The 16,756-nt window shown below is 41.6% G+C and overlaps 1 protein-coding gene across 3 annotated transcripts; it reads left to right on the top strand.

Moving 5' to 3' along the window:
• The first annotated feature begins 401 nt into the window (after window positions 1-401).
• On the top strand, window positions 402-10,252 carry LOC135553040 (tsukushi-like). 3 transcript variants are annotated; one of them, XM_064985102.1, is made up of 2 exons: window positions 402-666; window positions 7,257-10,252. In XM_064985102.1, exons 1-2 carry the CDS (start codon window positions 658-660, stop codon window positions 8,310-8,312), a joined length of 1,065 nt encoding a protein of 354 aa, XP_064841174.1. In that variant the 5' UTR covers window positions 402-657; the 3' UTR covers window positions 8,313-10,252. The 3 variants fall into 3 exon arrangements, with proteins under 3 accessions (XP_064841174.1, XP_064841173.1, XP_064841175.1); XM_064985101.1 differs by lacking the exon at window positions 402-666 and adding an exon at window positions 927-1,048; XM_064985103.1 differs by lacking the exon at window positions 402-666 and adding an exon at window positions 4,790-6,175.
• The last annotated feature ends 6,504 nt before the right edge of the window (window positions 10,253-16,756 follow it).

Raw genomic sequence — 16,756 nt, 5'->3', positions numbered from 1 at the left:
TGTGTCAGCTGGAGATGATGTGCAGGAGCTTCCAGGGATTTGTAGTTTTGCATGTCATCTACTTTTCGGATCTGAGAGTAAATGGAGCCAAAAATATTGAGAAAATTCACCTTGCATGGTTATCAAAACGTCACATCGGGGTAAGCATACACGAAACCCAGCCGTTATTTGAAGCGTTTCTAAAATCCCCATTTGGAAACATTAATGGTAGAAAAACATTTGGAACAATTCCTTTTTTGACCCCTAGGTATTATGGGTATTATGACACCTCCACTGTGGGGCTCTATTGTATAACATTATTCATAGAGTATCTGTAAGTAACAATAGAATAATTTCATGTCGGTCGCCGTAACAACAGTCTCGCCGCTAGAGTGCGCCTCTTTCGTGTCCGACTTCAAAGTGATGCTGGCGGAAACCTATCTGGACTTCAGTGCTCTACGAAGAAGTCTGGGGAGTCTCGTCTCGACCTCAACTCAGGATAGATAGTTGCAGCACTGACAGTTAATATAAAACCGCAAGAAATCTCTAATTTGCCTGAACCGCACAATGATATGGGATTAACAAAAATGGGAGCGGAGGTTGAATCTTGCAAGATTCCTTGGCGTGGTGAAGTAAACTGGATTGTCCAGGAGAGCTAACGGTCTAAATTCCTATTTGATGGTAAAGGTATGTCAGAAATGTGTGAGCAAGTTAGAATAGTCCTTGTTATCAACGGTATTTTAAACTTTTTTCAAGCCTTGGAACGACGGAGGTCAGATCATATTTCTGATTTCTCAGAAAAACTGCGGTCCCCTGATAGGTACAATTTGCACATAATAGCCTATTAGTTAATTACACTTGTAATCATGTACTTAACCGTGAAGAATACTTATTCACAGGCCAAACTTGGTTGAGTGATGTGCTTCATGGAAATGTGACAAGTCGAGTGATAATTGACAGAAGAGGGTGGCGGGACTTGGGAGTAGTCTGGTACATATGAGATATGATTCATTTCTCAGGTACCACACGGATGAGTTTGACGGTCTCAGAAAAGTCGGCAGGCTGCAAGGTAAGGCGAGGTTTGCCACGGCTACAGAAATGTTGATCTCCAGCGGCAAACGAAGTCAATTTGCTAGCCTTGTTTTACTCACCGAGGCCAGTTCATATTGCGCTTAAATACCGTTTTTTTAGGCAGCCTATGGAAATGCATGCGCAGGGCTTTGAGTCAGACTTTATTTAAAGAATGCAAACAAGACATTGCCATGGCTTAACGATTATTACTTTTTGAAGAATTCACTCTAAATCTAAGTTTTCATGACTCAAAATAGGTTTAATATTGAGATAATCGTATGCCGTATCTATATAATATGTTTTAAACTAAATCATAGTCCAATGACGCCAGGACGCGATATTCCGGCGTCCCATTGTTGCATAGCTTGAGGGCTCAGAGACCACCATCCACGGGGGACTCACCCAATGCCACCCATGCACCCTACTGTGTATTCCTCAATACCAAATGAATGGAAAAAATAGACACATCGAAAATTATGAAATGAGTGTCTGAGATTATCAAATATTTGCCAATCGTTTCCATTTATTTGGGATTGAGTCATTTAGCTAGATCTTTACAACAGATGGTATGGAACTCATCTTGAGAAGATCACTTTTTAAGTCTTGAAATGCTTTGTAAAGTTTAACCCTACGGTGACAACACTGAAATATAGCCAGTGCAATAGTTCAATCCTATTAATTATGGAAACTGAGGACTTACTTGTTGTCCTGATGAGACTAGCCTATACTGTTTTCTGCACTACTTCAAGCTCACATTAAACCTGGCTCTTCTTAATGTCATGCATTAATTTGGCTTAAATGGATTAGCTTGCCCACACAATCTCTCCTAATTAAATTGTTTGTAGGCTTTGACTTTGGGATTTAGCTGGTAAAATGCACTCTTGGGGAAATAAAGGTGCTATCTGAACCAAAAAGGGTTCTCCTATGAGGACATCCAAATATCCCTTTTGGAAGCCTTTTTCTCTGGGAGTGTACTCTCCATCACATGGATAATGCTTCTGAACGGTGATAGACCTCCTGTCTGAGCTGCAGAGATCAGGTATGAGCAACATTGCAAAGGCCTACTTTGACCTATTCTAACGAGGCTCAAACCATCCTCAGATGCCAGGACATCAAATTACACTGGAAAATAGCCCGAAAATTCAATAAAACTTAATTCCCAGTTTCCACATAGCTTAGCATTACCTCAGTGAGTGTTAAAGAATACGGGAAGTCAGATGAAATGTATATGGTGTCTTTTGAGGATATAAGCATGTTGAAAGACAAGATCCTAAAAGTGAGATGTGTTTGTGGCCTACAATTTCCCCTGAGGAGAGTTGAGGTGCGGACAGCCGTAGTTGTCAAGTAATTATAGTGTGCTGATTGTAAGTCTGGGCTAACAGCCATTTACTGTTTGCTGTAATTTATTGGTGAAAGGATGAGAGGAACACCTGGTGTAGAGAAGTTCAATATCCCCAGTAAAAGAGCAGCAGATGTATTCATGGACAACATACTTGGACAATGAAGAGAGAGGGAAAATACACTAGCTAGCACCAATGTAGTAGACTAGACTTGTGAACTAAATGAGCACTTAGTTTTAGCCACAGATTCCCACTGCATGGCTTTAGACTGCCCCCTCATCTGTGTTCTAATTAAGTCACTCAAATAACATTTTATTGGTCACATACACATTTTAGCAGATGTTATTGCGGGTGTAGCGAAATGCTTGTGCTTCTAGCTCCGACAGTGCAGTAATATCTAACAATTTCACAACATATACCCAATACACACACATCTAAGTAAGGAATGACATTAAGAATATATACATATATGGACAAGCCATGTCATAGCGGCAGGGTGTAGTCCGTGTCTGGGGAGTATGCAGGCTTGTAAACGCGGGATGGGAGGATGATTCCGTTGAAGTAATTGTTTTTATTAAAATGGAAACACATTAGTAGTAAAAGTTCATCTAGTATTGTGAAAACAAAACCTTATGAAAGACACGTACCTTATCTTGGATTTGTGGCAAGCAGAAGCACAATACATCTATTGATCTTGTTTAATGGGGAAATACTCACTCACTGTCATTTGATATCTTCTACTTATTTTGGTTATCTGCCCGATCTTGTATGGTAGGGGGACTCCAGCTTTGAGTCAACAAATCCAAAGAAAACACATTCTCTCTCTTTCACACACTGAGGACAGAGTGGCTCAACTCAAGACGGGGAAGCTGAGTTATTTATACTGAACATAAATGTAAGCGCAACATGTAAAGTGTTGGTCTCATGTTTCATGAGCTGAAACAAAATATCCAAGAAATGTTCCATATGCACAAAAAGTTTATTTCTCTCAAATGTTGTGCACACATTTGTTTACATCCCTGTTAGTGAGGATTTCCCCTTTGCCAAAATAATCCATCCACCTGACATGTGTGGCATATCAAGAAGCTGCTTAGTGTTGGGCCAGTAACCGAAAGGTTGCTGGATCGAATCTCCAAGCTGACAAGGTAAAAGTATGTTGTTCTGCCCCTGAACAAGGCAGTTAACCCACTGTTCCCCGGTAGACCGTTATTGTAAAGAATAATTTGTTCGTAACTGACTTGCCTAGTTAAATAAAGACTCAATTAAACAGCATGATCATTACACAGATGCACACTGTGCTGGGGACAACAAAAGGCAACTCTAAAATGTGCAGTTTTGCCACACAACACAATGCCACAGATGTCTCAAGTTTTGAGGGATCGTGCAATTGGCATGCTGACTGCAGCAATTTCCACCAGAGCTGTTGACAGAGATTTGAATATTAATTTCCTTACCATAAGCCGCCCCCAACGTCATTTTAGAGAATTTGGCAGTACGTCCAACCGGCCTCACAACCACAGACCACGTGTAACCACACCAGCCCAGGACTTCCACATCCGGCTTCTTCATCTGCGGGATGGTCTGAGACCATCCACCCAGACAGCTGATGAAACAGGAGTATTTCTGTATGTAATAAAGCCCTTTTGTGGGGAAAAACTCATTCTGATTGGCTGCTCCCCTACCCAGTCATGTGAAATCCATAGATTAGGGCCTAATTAATTTATTTCAATTGACTGATTTCCTTATAAGAACTGTAACTTAGTCAAATTGGTTAAATTATTGAATGTTGCGTTAATATTTTGGTTTAGTATATATGGAAATCCAATATGGATCTATGCGGGATGATATTTTGCTACGTTACTGAAATTCTGTACGATCTTTTTTTATTTTTAGTTTAATAGAATAAACTGAGTCAACCGCCACACAACATGAGCAGCTCCAGTTGAGTATATCAGAGTTTCTGGGTAGCTTACCACATCAGTCTTCATGTTGATTCTAAACTATTCCACATTTCCTTTTTGATTATCCAACATCCCCTGTTACATAATTACCTTCTGTAGCCTTTGCAGGCCATCTAGGATTAACATACCAGATAACTCTTAAAACATTTTGCTGCTGTGGGCTAAATCAGGGTCACACAGTGTTTCTTGGTAGTCTTAAACATCTAATTTGAAACAAAAGTATACACCTCTCACTCATGGTTATAGCCTTTTAAAAAAGAAGACACCTGTACCATGTCAAATATAGTATGTACTGTATTCAATTTTGAGTTTGCATCCCAATATTACACTATATATACTGAACAAAAATATAAATGCAACATTTTCAAAGATTTGACTTAGTTACAGTTCATATAAAAACAATCAGTTAATTGAAATATGTTCATTAGGCCCTAATCTATGGATTTCACATGAATGGGAATACAGATATGCATCTGTTGGTCACAGATACCTTATTAAAAAAAGGTAGGAGCATGGATCAGAAAATCAGTCCGTATCTGGTGTGACCACCATTTGCCTCATGCAGCACGACACATCTCCTTCACATAGTTGATCATGCTGTTGATTGTGGCATGTGGAATGTTGTCCCACTCCTCTTCAATGGCTGTATTGGAAATTGGCATGAACTGGACCACGATGTCGTACACGACGCTCCAGAGCATCCCAAACATGCAGGCCATGGAATAACTGGGAAATGTTGTGAGGCTGGTTGGACGTATTGCCAAATTATCTAAAACCACATTGTAGTATGCTTATGGTAGAGAAATTAACATTCAATTATCTGTCAACAGTTCTGGTGGAAACTCCTGCGGTCAGCATGCCTATTGCACACTCCCTCAACTTGAGACATCTGTGGCATTGTTGTATGACTAAACTGCACATTTTAGTGGACTTTTGTCCCCAGCACAAGGTGCACCTATGTAATGATCATGCTGTTTAATCAGATTCTTGATATGCCACACCTGTCAGGTGGATGCATTATCTTGGCTAAGTAATAACCTTCCACCCATGAGGCCACTAGCGGGTAATTTGTCTGCACGAAAGCTTGATGTGATAACCTTCCACAGACTATACAGTACCTAACTTTGGCCCACTGCACAAATTAATGATCAATCCTTCAATGGCTTTTCTGCTGGGTCATGCTTGGGTATACACCTCCTGACCAATGAACACTTATTCAGTTGTTATACAACTACAATTGTTAAAGCAGCAATGAGCCGTTTAAACAATATCAAAGCATTCTCCCCACCACTGCTTCGGTAAAAAGCGGTTGGGATGGGGCTAGAATTTTTTTTACCACTCTCAAATTCAAAGACTAAGCTATAGATGTCAGGACAGACCATCCATGATATCAAAATGGTAGTTTTACCCATGTTTTTAGGCAATGCAGTGTTTGTTTACATTTACTTTGTTTACAAACATTGCATTAAAACAAGCTTATATTTTGAGTTCTGATGGGGTACAACAGTTGAACTTAGCTCCTGAGGCATTTCCAAGTTATGTTCTTTTAAATACTCAATGGGTACATATCATTCATTTCTAAGTAAAACTGCTGATTGCCCCTTTTAACCTTTGCCCAATTTCCATTTGTTGCGTGTGGGTACTCTGCTTTGCTCATTATGCCAGTGTTGCTGCCATGTGCACTAATAGTTTAAGAGCAGATCATTTACCTCCACAAAGGACGTGGGTTAGGGAACAAAAGTCCTGTGAACCTCCAGCCTTCTTCTCAGTCAGATATCTAGCGCTGAGGAGCGAACAGGAAACTAGCGACAACAGAAAATAGAGGTATGAAGAGCATGTTCTGTTTCAGTTATTGCTTGGTTATTAAACTTATTTACATGTTTTCAAGGTTAACTGTTTTGTCTGACATTCCATTGTTATTTTTGATACTGCGTGCCATTTGACACACAGTACTTAAAATGTAAATGTGAACTTTCTAATGAGTAGCTTCTGGTGTCTCAGACATCTTAATACAGAGCTGTCTGCTTGGAGGAGCCTGATGACATTTCCTTCTTCCCAGTGTAAGCACCTTTAGAGATGAGACAGATATTATAAGGACCATGAGCGATTATGTCTCCTTTTGCATCCTCACAACCATGAATAGTTTGTGTTGTAAACTAAGAAAAGGAAGTGGGAATGAGCTCTTTGATCAAGAAAATGAGGTCAAATCCATTGGGAGCCCAAAGAAAAGAGAAATTAGGGCTGTTGGTGTGTGTTGCAAGGAAAGCTTGAAGTGTTTCCGGTAACAAGTGGCATTTTGAAAGGGAAAATCTCTAAATTTGAGTTTTCTAACACTACATTTACTGTCTGTTCCGAGAGTAATCTTTGTTACGTTGTTCATAGAAGCGGCTTGAGGGAAGGAATACTGCTAACGTGTGTACTAAATAAAAAATAAATGAGTCACTTATGGCCATTACCACATTTGTCGTATTTAATGTGTATGTAGAGATTATATTTATGCATGATGTGTTTAACGCTAGCTGTATGTATTTCTATCCTTAATGTATCCCTGTAATGGAGTGCATATCATTGTGACTCACAGATATTTTCTACTCCCTGTAGTGTCTATGGAGCCCCAATCTCCTCTAGTTCATCAGGATGTTGCTCTGTTCACTGGATGATGCAGAGTGCTGTTAATGACCCATATACTGTATTTGTTTATTTTGAGTCACTGAGAATAATATCCAATTAGTTGTTCCTTTTCATTTGAAAGAATGGAAGACATTAGACTACTAGTCACGTAGTCCATGTATCTCTCCATTGACCTTTTCTCAGATATCTGCTAGTCACTACAATATAGAATTTGTTTTTAGCCCAAACATACATTAGAAGTAACATCTTTGTTTTGTATTTGTGTCCCCTACAGCCCACGATGGCGTTCCCCCTGTATGTTAGTCTGTGGATGCTCCTGGCTGTTCACTGCCAGGCTAGAGCTGTGAAGAACTGCCACCCAAGCTGCCACTGTGAGGTGGAGAGCTTTGGCTTGTTCGACAGCTTCAGCCTGACCAGGGTGGATTGCAGGGGAGTGGGCACCAGTCCCATCCCCATCCCCCTGGACACTGCCCACCTGGACTTGTCCTCCAACTCCATGTCCCTGCTGACCGACACTATGCTCTCTGGACCTGGCTATACCACCTTGGTCAGCCTGGACCTCAGCAACAATCGCATATCCATGGTCAGCCCCAAGGCCCTGTCCAGGCTGCGCTACCTGGAGTCTCTGGACCTCAGCCACAACTCCCTGGAGGGCCTGGATGAGGGCTGCTTCTCTGGCCTCCCTCTGGCTGAGGTTGACCTCAGCCACAACCACTTCCGGGAGTTTGACCTCGACATGTTCATCACTAAAGGTCACGGAGAGCCAATCAACGTGGATCTGTCCCACAACCAGCTGACGGTGGTCTCCAGGAGTTCCTCTAGGAGCCCCTTGCTACATGTCCAGAGCCTGACTCTAGCAGCCAATCAGCTGAGGGCCGTGCCTAAGCTCAAAGGCATCCCGTTGAGGGACCTAAGCCTGGATGGGAACATTATCTTGCGCGTTGAGGAGGGGGCCTTTGAGGACCTCAAGGACCTGGTTCACCTATCCCTCAGTGCACTTCCTGAGCTCTTTGACATCCAGCCGAACAGTTTCAGAGGCCTTCAGAACCTTCAGGTCTTGGACCTGTCCAACAACGCCAAGCTAAAGGCACTGAGCCCAGCTGTGTTCAGTGGACTTGTGTCTCTACAGGAGCTCAATCTGTCCAACTCTGGAGTAACGTCATTGCCAAATAACATGCTAAGTCACTTGCCAAGCATCAAGAGTATCACCCTGGGCCAGAATATCCATTGTTGGAGGGCTCAAAAGCAGGGCCAGTTTCACAGGCAGCTTGGACAGGAACAGAAACATGACGAGGTGCTAACCTGTGACGTTAAAGGCATTGTGTCATGATTTTGTTGGGATTATTGCCTTCAGTATGGACATCTAACTAGCACATTAGTGCTAAAACTGTGCCTTATATCACTATATGCAAAGAACACTTTTTGTTATTGCCGCCAAACATGATAATTACTATTTGAACAGTTTTGTTTAAATTAAATTTGTGTTTTGCTTTTATTCCAAAGGCCTGAGGTATTTATTTCAATCCATTGTTGATACACTATCATGTCATGCTTGCTATGCATAAATCATGTATTTCAATTACAGTAATATCCATCAATGCTATTACTAGCTTGTTATCTTCAAACCATTTAGCTTTTCCTCTTCCAATTTTTAAGGAGATTTTAGGATCTGAAACTAAAAAAAGATACACATTACTGTGCAAGGACCACTCTTATGTCAGACCAAAAGGTAAACATCTTATGTAGAGTATGTAGTTATGTATGTCTAGCATAGGAGGCTGGTGGGAGGAGCTATAGGAGGACATTTACATTTAAGTCATTTAGCAGACGCTCTTATCCAGAGCGAGGACAGGCTCATTGTAATGTCTGGCGTTGAAAATATGGAATATTATCAAACACATCAAACATATGGAAAGCACATGTTTGACCATGTTCCATTTATTCCATTCCAGCTATTACAATGAGCCTGTCCTCCTATAGCTCCTCCCACCACCCTCCTCGGATGTCTAGTTATCATTTCAATCAGATATTATTGTGGACAAATTCTCCTGCTATCTTCCTCAGTCATGTTTACATGGCCTAAGACCTAGAAGCCAACATCGCCTGTTCTGTTTCAAAGAGCTGTTACACAACGGGTTGAAATGTGATCTGAACAAATCAATGCAGAAACAAATTCTTGAACGTCACCTAGGGGATTTTCGCTGCTCTGTTATTGAATCCGTTTCCCATGACCGTGACCATTTATTTCGAAACATAAAATTGGCTTCAGGCAGTTTAGACACAGACATGTTTCATCCTGTATTTTCTTATCTCTTGACAGAAGTGTGTTTTAACTGAAACACTATATGTGATGTATTTGATGCATTGTATTATTCACCCTACTTTGAAATGTTATAAATGTCACAGCTATTCTACAGCATCAACTTTGGATCTACATTGGCCAAAATCCTTCAGATATTCTGTGCAACAACAACTGCATGTTTGAACACCTGCCTTGGTTGCTATTCCTGTGGTGTAATATGGGTGGAAAGAGACATAACTGCACTTGAACTGTTTTGAATGTTAAACATCTGCTTAAAGATGTTTTATATTTCTTCATCAATAGTGTATACACTTAGTGTACAAAACATTAAGAACACCTTCCTAATATTGAATTTCACCCCTGAGAACAGCCTCAATTCGTCGGGTCATGGACACTACAAAGTGTCCAAAGCATTCCCCAGGGATGCTGGCCCATGTTGACACCAATGCTTCCCACAGATGTCAAGTTGGCTCAATGTCCTTTGGGTGGTGGACCATTCTGATACACATGGGAAACTGTTGAGCGTGAAAAACCCAGAAGCAGTGCAGCTCTTGACAGTTAAATGTTTTGTTCTGCCCATTCACCCTCTAAATGGCACATGTACACAATCCATGTCTCAGGGCTTAAAAATCCTTCTTTATCCCGTCTCCTCCCCTTCATCTTCACTGATTAGAAGTGGATTTGACAAGGTACATCAGTAAGGGATCATAGCGTTCACCTGGATTCACCTGGTCAGTCTGTCATGGAAAGAGCAAGTGTTCTTAATGTTTTGTACATTCGGTGTATAACTTTGTATAGATGTGGAGAATAATCCATCTATTTTACATCTGTTTACTTTACATGAATGTATTAACTTTTAATTATTTTTAATCTTTGTTTACTACCCTGTCCCCAACAGCCTGTGGCATTCCACAATTACTAGGTGTGTCTGTATTTGAAAATATATAAATTGTCTGGGTTTCAACGCACACCACACTGTTGTCACTCCAAGAGGGTTTCACAATTTCACGGAATTCCCTGTATTTCATAGAGCTGGATTCATGTGATTTCACTTTGTCTGCTGTACTGACTCACAGGGTGTGTCCTGTAACAATAGCACTTCTGTCTTCCTCAGTGCCTAGCGCAGCACTATATTTACTTTCACATGCTGCCTAACATCCTTCCTGTATTTACTTGAAACTCCCCCTGTAAACGCACCCACACTAGTGAGTGGTCTCGAGAGGTCCTTAAACAGAAGCAGTCAGAGACACTAGTTCCAGGCAGGGAACCATGATCCTGTGGACTGATGTATGAAGTCTGTGAGAGGGAAAGAGAAAGGGAGAGGGAAAGGAGGGGAACGGCCTGACTTTGTGTAATGGCGGCTGGCTGTAACTCCACAGATCTCTGTGCTCTGAGAGTGTTCCATTGTGTGCTCCTCCTTAAAGACACAGAGAGCATTCAGATATCCCCTCAGCTCCTTGCAGTGGTTGCCAAAGCACAGTCCTTTTGAATTTCTAAGAGACCCGTGTGCCAATGACAGTGCCAAAAGAAGTTTGACTCCACAAAAGAAGGTTTACTCCAGATTACATCTCCTGTATTACAACACCCTGCTCTGGAAAAGTACGGCTTTGTAGGAAAAGCTTGCTATGATTTTGCTTCAGTTTATACTCTTTTAGATATGTTTTTGCCAACCAAGGAGGGAGAGAGAGAGAAGAAGAGCAAATGTGATTTTCTGAGAGTTTGGCCCTCTGCGGATGGCCCCATTTAGTAAACCTGTTCCAGATGTCTGGGCCGTTTGTCCATCTCCTGGAGAGCAGGAATTTGGAGGCGGGGTGGTTGTAGGGCTGTCAATCACAGCTACCTCCCTCAGGTCAGCCTGCCAGGATCAACCTGAACGGTGTTAAATTACAAAAAAAAACAATTGCAATCCAAATACAACTAATCAGCTTAGCATAAATTAGTCATTAAAGAGTCACAAAGGAGTCTTGAACTTTTCTTTACCATTTATTTACTTGTTGTAATCCAGTGACTCAATTTGCTGAGTGCCTTGGTTGTTACTTTATCTTTGGTTTTGAAATATAAAGACACCGACATGTCTCTCCAGGGCAATATAAAAGGTTCAGGTATATGAGGGGTCATGACACTCAGAGCTACTGTATCAGGGTAGCACTCAGAGCTACTGTATCAGGGTAGCCCAATAGAGCACAGATCAGTGAGCCAAAGGCTCAACTCTGCTGGGGTGTTTTAATGCAGCAGTGATTTGCTTACTGAACCCTCTGGAGACATGTTCAACATCCCCAGGCCACTTCATAATGGATTCTAAAATATAAGATACACACGAACACACACACAGCTGGCCATTTGCTCCATGCATTATGGATTCACTGGCTGAGAAAAATCAATGCTTCCCAGTAAATGTGAAGATTTTCATTACACTTTTTATGACAATGTGTCTTCATCTGACAAATAGAGTAACATAATGTGGAATTCACAGAAAATGGTCATACTGTAACTTGGATGTCTAAGAGTAGTAGCTACTGTAGCAGATAGCTACTTAGCAATCTGCATACATACAATATATCATATTAGCATTTGTATTGCACTGAACTAATGTCATGTTTTGGCAAAATATTTTTTAAAGACCACATCAGCACCCTTACCAACAGCCCAGTTATCTACAGAATCTCTTTGCCCCTGGATATGGCCTGATTATAACACATGGTTTTTATTTCATCTTTATTTAGCTAGGCAATTCAGTTAAAAACAAGTTCTTATTTACAATGACGGCCTAACCCGAACGACGCTGGGCCAATTGTCCGCCGCCCTTTGGGACTTCCAATCACAGCCGGATGTGATACAGCCTGGATGAGGATTTTGATTGGCCGGTCACCTGAGAGTAGGAAGTTATACCGTGGGGAAAAAAGTATTTAGTCAGCCACCAATTGTGCAAGATCTCCCACTTAAAAAGATGAGAGAGGCCTGTAATTTTCATCATAGGTACACTTCAACTATGACAGACAAAATGAGAGAAAAAAATCCAGAAAATCACATTGTAGGATTTTAATGAATTTATTTGCAAATTATGGTGGAAAATAAGTATTTGGTCAATAACAAAAGTTTATCTCAATACTTTGTTATATACCCTTTGTTGGCAATGACAGGTTGAACGTTTTCTGTAAGTCTTCACAAGGTTTTCACACACTGTTGCTGGAATTTTGGCCCATTCCTCCATGCAGATCTCCACTAGAGCAGTGATGTTTTGGGGCTGTTGCTGGGCAACACGGACTCTCAACTCCCTCCAAAGATTTTCTATGGGGTTGAGATCTGGAGACTTGCTAGACCACTCCAGGACCTTGAAATGCTTCTTACGAAGCCACTCCTTCGTTGCCCGGGCGGTGTGTTTGGGATCATTGTCATGCTGAAAGACCCAGCCACGTTTCATCTTCAATGCCCTTGCTGATGGAAGGAGTTTTCACTCAAAATCTCACGATACATGGCCCCATTCATTCTTTCCTTTACACGGATCAGTCGTCCTGGTCCCTTTGCAGAAAAACAGCCCCAAAGCATGATGTTTCCACCCCCATGCTTCACAGTAGGTATGGTGTACTTTGGATGCAACTCAGCATTCTTTGTCCTCCAAACACGACGAGTTGAGTTTTTACCAAAAAGTTGGTTTCATCTGACCATACGACATTCTCCCAATCTTCTTCTGGATCATCCAAATGCTCTCTAGCAAACTTCAGACGGGCCTGGACATGTACTGGCTTAAGCATGGGAACACGTCTGGCACTGCAGGATTTGAGTCCCTGGCGGCGTAGTGTGTTACTGATGGCAGGCTTTGTTACTTTGGTCCCAGCTCTCTGCAGGTCATTCACTAGGTCCCCCCGTGTGGTTCTGGGAGTTTTGCTCACCGTTCTTGTGATCATTTTGACCCCACGGTGTGAGATCTTGCGTGGAGCCCCAGATCGAGGGAGATTATCAGTGGTCTTGTATGACTTCCATTTCCTAATAATTGCTCCCACAGTTGATTTTTTCAAACCAAGTTGCTTACCTATTGCAGATTTAGTCTTCCCAGCCTGGTGCAGGTCTTCAATTGTGTTCCTGGTGTCCTTTGACAGCTCTTTGGTCTTGGCCATAGTGGAGTTTGGAGTGTGACTGTTTAAGGTTGTGGACAGGTGTCTTTTATACTGATAACAAGTTCAAACAGGTGCCATTAATACAGGTAGCGAGTGGAGGACAGAGGAGCCTCTTAAAGAAGAAGTTACAGTTCTGTGAGAGCGAGAAATCTTGCTTGTTTGTAGGTGACCAAATACTTATTTTCCACCACAATTTGCAAATAAATTCATTAAAAATCATACAATGTGATTTTCTGGATTTATTTTTCTCATTTTGTCTGTCATAGTTGAAGTGTACCTATGTACCTACCATCTTTTTAAGTGGGAGAACTTGCACAATTCGTGGCTGACTAAATACTTTTTTGCCCTACTGTACATCTATTGCCAACAAGAGAGGGGACTCCTCAAAAACTTGCCACTTCGATACAGCTACAACTGGAAGTGACTTTTCCTCGCAGATTAGAAGAGCATTTTCGCCAACCCTTTCATAACCTTAACCTAATTCTCCTAACCTGCTGCGAAAAAGTGACTTCTGGTGGTAGCTGTATCGAAGTGGCAGGTTTTTAGGGAATCTCAGCAAGAGAGACAGAGAAGCATTCCACAAAGATGGTGGATAACTCAGGCCGTTTATGATTGAAAGAAAATTGTCACAATTCCCGTCTGCTTAAGGGATGGTTCTCCCATAGGCACCAATGCATTAGCAGCTGGGTCTGGTCTGCTTAGTTCATTGACTGTATACGAACCAGAAAAAAGGAGTGATTGAGATCTCGCTTCCTCTTCCGTCTCTAATGTCATGTGAATAGGAAATGTGATGATGTTAAACCCAGGGGCAGATCAGATCCAAGGAGCTGGCCTATTAATAATCACACATGAAGTGCCTTCTTTGTTTCGCTTTAGCCCATGTATTGATGGATGACCCACTTTTTGAATCTCTTAGCCCTACTACAATGACACGTACAGTAGAAGAAGAAACTACAAGAATACATTTGCCCTTTTATGATTACCTCTGCTGGAGTTGAAAATTGGGGCATGTAAGCCATGAAGGGTTGTTTTCTGTTTCCAGTGAGAGAGCTAAAGCGATACGATCAGAAACACAATCAGCCAGCTCAAGGCTTCAGACATGACCCTAAACAGTCAGTAAATGACCCACTGTAGCAGGTCCTGTGGGGAAATTGTTACACTGCCCTATTTCATGTAGGATTGTTTATCACCTTTTGTACAATAATACAGCTATAACAAGGGAGGGGAGGTAAAATAGAGGGGAGGAGGATTGGCAAACAAGCTGCAAAAACCTTATTCTCATGGACTGTGGGAATGATCCAGCACTCGAGCAGGTGTGTGCACATCTCCATCTACATCTGACTTGCTCATAAGACTTTTATAAGGTAAAGGTTCTTATTATCCTTATTGGTTATTTGGGTTGATTGAAATAGGCCAGAGAGGTAATAATTGTGTCCTCCACGGGCTCCTGTGCCACAGTGGTTTGGCTCTGAGATGTAATTACTACAAAGGGAAGGAGCTTTTGGGGTGTGTAATTAGTTCAGGCATGCAAGACCAGGGTGTCTTTATTAACTTCTCCACGCTCGCTTGAACCGCTATCAGACAGATGCAATCTGACCTTAAAACGGACAGATCCTCTAGAGCAGAGAGTTATTGAAGCAGCTAATTCATTTAGCTCACATAGCTTATTGCTTCATGGTTCTCTGTAAACTGCAGGATTTGTCTTGCCTTAGAGGATTGCCGCAGTTCAAGGGAAAAGGATATTTCTTTCCTCATAAAGCTGGGGTTTGTTTAGACAGCACAGGCCAACCTGATATTGTTTGCTGCCTGGCGGGAAACAGTGGGTGAATGAACACAATGTTTAGGGCTTCTATGCAGGGCAACAAAGGGAGCTGACACACTATGTTACGGGTTGTGAGGACGTGCCATTGTCGTGTCAGACAACTACAACAGACTTACTGGGCTTGTGTGTTTTGCTTTCTGGTGTTAATTTCTGTGACATTAGATATAATGTAGGCTATGGTATCCAGTCTTCAGACACACTTATCCAGAGCAACTTACAGGAACAATCATTATTAAGTGCCTTGCTCAAGGGCACATCAACATATTTTTCACCTAGTCGGCTTGGGGATTCAAACCAGCGACCTTTCGGTTACTGGCCCATCGCTCCTAACCGCTGGGCTACCTGCCACTACATGTACATTATGTATCATATTTTATTCCAAAATCAAATTGGCTGGAGACCAGTGCTGCATGTTGGAATGCAGCTCACATTGTTAGATACCTCCAATCCAATCTTGGTTATTTGTTTTGTATGGCCTTTATACATAGTTTTGCATAAGAGTACGCAGATGAGAATTAGCCTTCCAAATTCTTAGCCAAAGGCTAAAGAGCAGTTCACAGGGATTTCAACCACAAATCCCCATGCCAGACACTTCCTTTATATATTTAAAACTTGATTTGCCATTATAGTAAAAGTACTACAATAACTATTGTACACTAGCCTATGAAGATCCCTCTGATTTGAGTAAGTGAGCCAGTGAGACTCGCCACTTTGTTAACATTCTGTTCACGATAATCTCTGATTGATGTGACTGTGGCGAACATGCAAAGAACGTCAAAGAATGTGTCAGAGGTTTTAGCCAGCGATTCTCCCTTCACTGAAGGTTTTCTTTATAAACCTGAAAGCAGAGTCACTATCAGCAGCCTAAACTAAGCTCTAGCCTTCAAACGGGTACTTACAAACAGGCTGGTATGTAGACTGTTTGGGTATGGTAACCAACCTGTTTTGACCTACTGTTCACTAAAAACTTTTAAAAAGTGCATTTCTGAAGAAACAAATTCATGCAGGATGTTACCATTTGCAAGACGATGGCAGTAGTGTTACAACTTTGAACATGGGCAAAGTGGCAAATTAGAATGTTCCTCATGACCCTTTGAGTTTGTCACACAGGTGAATCATTACTGCCTGTGATCAAATAATAATGTATTTATGCATGATAAAGCAGAACTGATAACGTAAATGTATTAAAATAATGCACTTTTCCTCTGAATGAGATGTCTGTAATACTCTCTTAAATTCAAGTCAAAAGTCAAAGCCCTATTTTGGGGAAAGAAATGTCATGTACAACTCACAATGTCTCTTTTATGGCTCTTCTCTATGGGTCTTATTCAGGGACAGCATTTAACATTGCTGTTAGAATTTCCTTCCAACTGCCTCCAGAGAGCATGACCTGTCCAGCTGGCTGGGCTGGGCCTGATGGGAAAGAGAGCTATTGGCTCTGTCAGCATCATATTAGAATTAACTGTTCATTGACTACAGCTCAGCGATCAACACCATAGTGCCCACAAAGCTCATCACTAAGCTAAGGACCCTGG

Source organism: Oncorhynchus masou, chromosome 13, assembly GCF_036934945.1.
Source record: "Oncorhynchus masou masou isolate Uvic2021 chromosome 13, UVic_Omas_1.1, whole genome shotgun sequence".
NCBI classification, from domain to species: Eukaryota; Metazoa; Chordata; class Actinopteri; order Salmoniformes; family Salmonidae; genus Oncorhynchus; species Oncorhynchus masou.
Note: the sequence above shows the minus strand (reverse complement) of the source record. Positions and strands in the feature narration are given on the sequence as shown.